Source organism: Metopolophium dirhodum, chromosome 1 (assembly GCF_019925205.1).
Source record: "Metopolophium dirhodum isolate CAU chromosome 1, ASM1992520v1, whole genome shotgun sequence".
Classification (NCBI taxonomy): domain Eukaryota; kingdom Metazoa; phylum Arthropoda; class Insecta; order Hemiptera; family Aphididae; genus Metopolophium; species Metopolophium dirhodum.
Genome location: NC_083560.1, coordinates 68,177,445 through 68,180,296, shown reverse-complemented (window position 1 = coordinate 68,180,296; position 2,852 = coordinate 68,177,445). Strand labels below are relative to the sequence as shown.

Below are 2,852 nucleotides of genomic sequence, written 5' to 3'. Positions count from 1 at the left end.
AAACTTAAGCCAATTATTCAAACAATTCGGTTATGTGGTAGACAGCAAATAGCGTTACGGGGCACGACGATTCTGGTAGAATTTCTTTAGAAGAACCAAAAAATAACGATGGTAATTTCCGTTGTTTGCTTCGAAATCGCTCGAAAAATGGTGACAACGTGTTAAAAGAACATTTGGAAACTAGTGGTTGTAAATCTATGTATACAAGTCCACTTATACAAAACGAAATAATAAATTTGTTTGGTGATTTAATTCAGTCAAAAATTCTTGAAAGAGTTTCAAAAACTAATTTTTATACAATACTTGCAGACGAAACAACTGATATTTCTCAAATTGAACAGTTCTCATTATGTATTCGTTATGTTGACGAGCAGGTTTTTTCAATTCGAGAAGATTTTCTTACATTTGTTCCGGTATATGATCTATCTGGTGAAGGTTTGGCTAACACGATTAAAGAAACATTAAATAAATTGGTTTTGATTTGAATAAAATGCGAGGTCAGGGTTACGACGGGGCTGCAGCAATGCGTGGTCGTTTTAGAGGTGTTCAGGCAATAATTAAAGATATGTACCCAAAAGCATTATACACACATTGTGTATCACACTCACTAAATCTTTGTTTATCGGATGCTACAAAATCTCAAGGTATTCGAAATGCTTTTGGTATAATAAGTGAATGCTGTTCTTTTTTTAACAGTTCGGCAAAACGAACTACAGTCCTAAAAAATAAAATAAAAGAAATTAAACCAAATTCACAATCTACAAAATTGAAATCTTTATGTGAAACTCGCTGGGTGTTACGCCATGAAGCAGTTATACTTTTTAAAGAATTTGTAGAACCCGTTGTAGCTGCATTAGAAGAAGTGCAAAGTGAATGTTCTGGGACCGATTCTTCAAAAAGAGCTAATAGCCTTTTACATTGTATTTGCAACTTAAATTTTTTAATATCTATTTGTGTGTCTAGTAAATTATTAAGTTATACTTATAATTTATCGAAATATTTACAAAGCGAAAATATTGATTTATTTAATGCTCTTAATCAAGTTTCTGGTGTAATTTCTGTGTTTCAATCCATAAGAGAAAACGTTGATTTAAAATTTAACAATATTTATAAAGAAGCCAAAGATGTTGCTGAAAAGTTAAATATTGAGCCAAAAATGCCTCGTATTTGTAGCAGTCAAAGAAATAGAAGCAATGTACCATCTAACAACATTGAAGAATATTACAAAAAATCTATTTTTATACCGTACTTGGACGATTTGATGATGGCATTAAATGAAAGATTTATACCTCACAATGAAACTATAACTTCATTACAATATGTCTTACCAAATATTGTAGTTGAAAAACCATTTTCTTATTTAAAAAAATCTGTTGAATTTTATGAAAATGATTTACCGGGGCTAAATGACGTTATAGAAGCAGAGTACGAAATTTGGCAAGCTAAGTGGAAGAATATTGAAGACAACTTAAGGCCCACAACTGCTATAGAGGCTTTGAGTGTCTGTGATAATTTTATGTATCCAAACATGTATGAATTACTAAAAATACTAGCTATAATACCAGTGTTCACCGCTACAACTGAGCGTAGCTTTTCGACGTTGAGAAGACTCAAAACGTACTTAAAAAATACAACTTCAGAATCTAGAATAGTGGGACTTGCCCTTTTAGCTATTCATAAAGACATTGACGTACCAGATGACATTTTATTAGATAAATTTGCTAACAGTGGCAAAGAAAGAAATTTAAATTTGATTTGATTTGTTATATTAATATCGTATTATTATTATTATTATTATATATTATTTCATTATTAATTTTTTGAAAACATTAAAAATCATGACAAAAATTAAAATTGTGTAGTAATTTTCTAACTCTTATTTTTAATAGGCTGAATTAGGGAATTTTAGTTGGAGAAAATACCACAGCCCCCCCCCCCCCCCAAAAAAAAAAAAATATCTAAATACGCCCCTAATTGGCCTTAAAAAAGGTAGGCCAAAAAATAATTTCAAAAATTACCGGTTTCGTTTTCTGAACTAGTGTCTTTGTAAATTTCCGAGAGACCTAGATTCTGAATTTTCCGCCACCAACTTTGGGCTAGATGAAATCTGCACCCTCGAATATTTGTGATGTTGGCCACACGCTCTCTACTGCCATATGAATCGCAATCTCAAAATCTATGAATACTTGAACAGGTGCGATTGTCATACCGTGCAAACTACAGTGATCAACCAAATATTTTAACGCTAGCTCGTAAGTGATCTTTTGTTTGTCGGGTAGCAAGAAAAATACAAGTGGTATATATACGTCATCTTTAAATCCATGAATGGTAAAAAGTTGAGTAAAGTACTTAGGGCAGACATTAAAAGTCCTATCCATATAAATGTCCGTGACGTCACATAAAACGTTCAAATTACGTTCAGTAGAAAAACCTATAATAGAACTCACGCTATTAATAACAAATATAAACTGTTCATTGTCATTAGTTGTGTAGTTCATAGATTCTGAAATTGCGTGTGTTTCCATGGCGCTTTTTGGCAGTGAAGGATGAAAGCTCGATGTATATTATGCCGTATTAGAGATAAGTCATTATTCGTTAAAGTACTTATATCTCCGTGTTTCAACTCTCTGCGAATTAATTTTGAAGGCTTCGCAAAAACATCTTAAACAGCTTTCCTTTTTAAGGAATTAAAAGCTCAGCGCTTGCCGCTTACTAATATTTTCGTCAATTTTGTCATGCTTATGATCTGTGTTGCTTTCTATAATCTTATTATTATCGATTTTAAATAACACTTACAGCTACTCTTGCAACAAGTCCAGCGTTGGATATCGTTTGCTAGCATTTTATAGAAA

General features: G+C 32.1%; 1 protein-coding gene across 1 annotated transcript; it reads left to right on the top strand.

Annotated features, from left to right (window-relative positions):
• The first annotated feature begins 1,156 nt into the window (after positions 1 to 1,156).
• LOC132934156 (52 kDa repressor of the inhibitor of the protein kinase-like) lies at positions 1,157 to 1,759 on the top strand. Its single transcript, XM_061000430.1, has one exon. The coding sequence runs from the start codon at positions 1,157 to 1,159 to the stop codon at positions 1,757 to 1,759; it is 603 nt and encodes a 200-aa protein (XP_060856413.1).
• Positions 1,760 to 2,852: the final 1,093 nt, after the last annotated feature.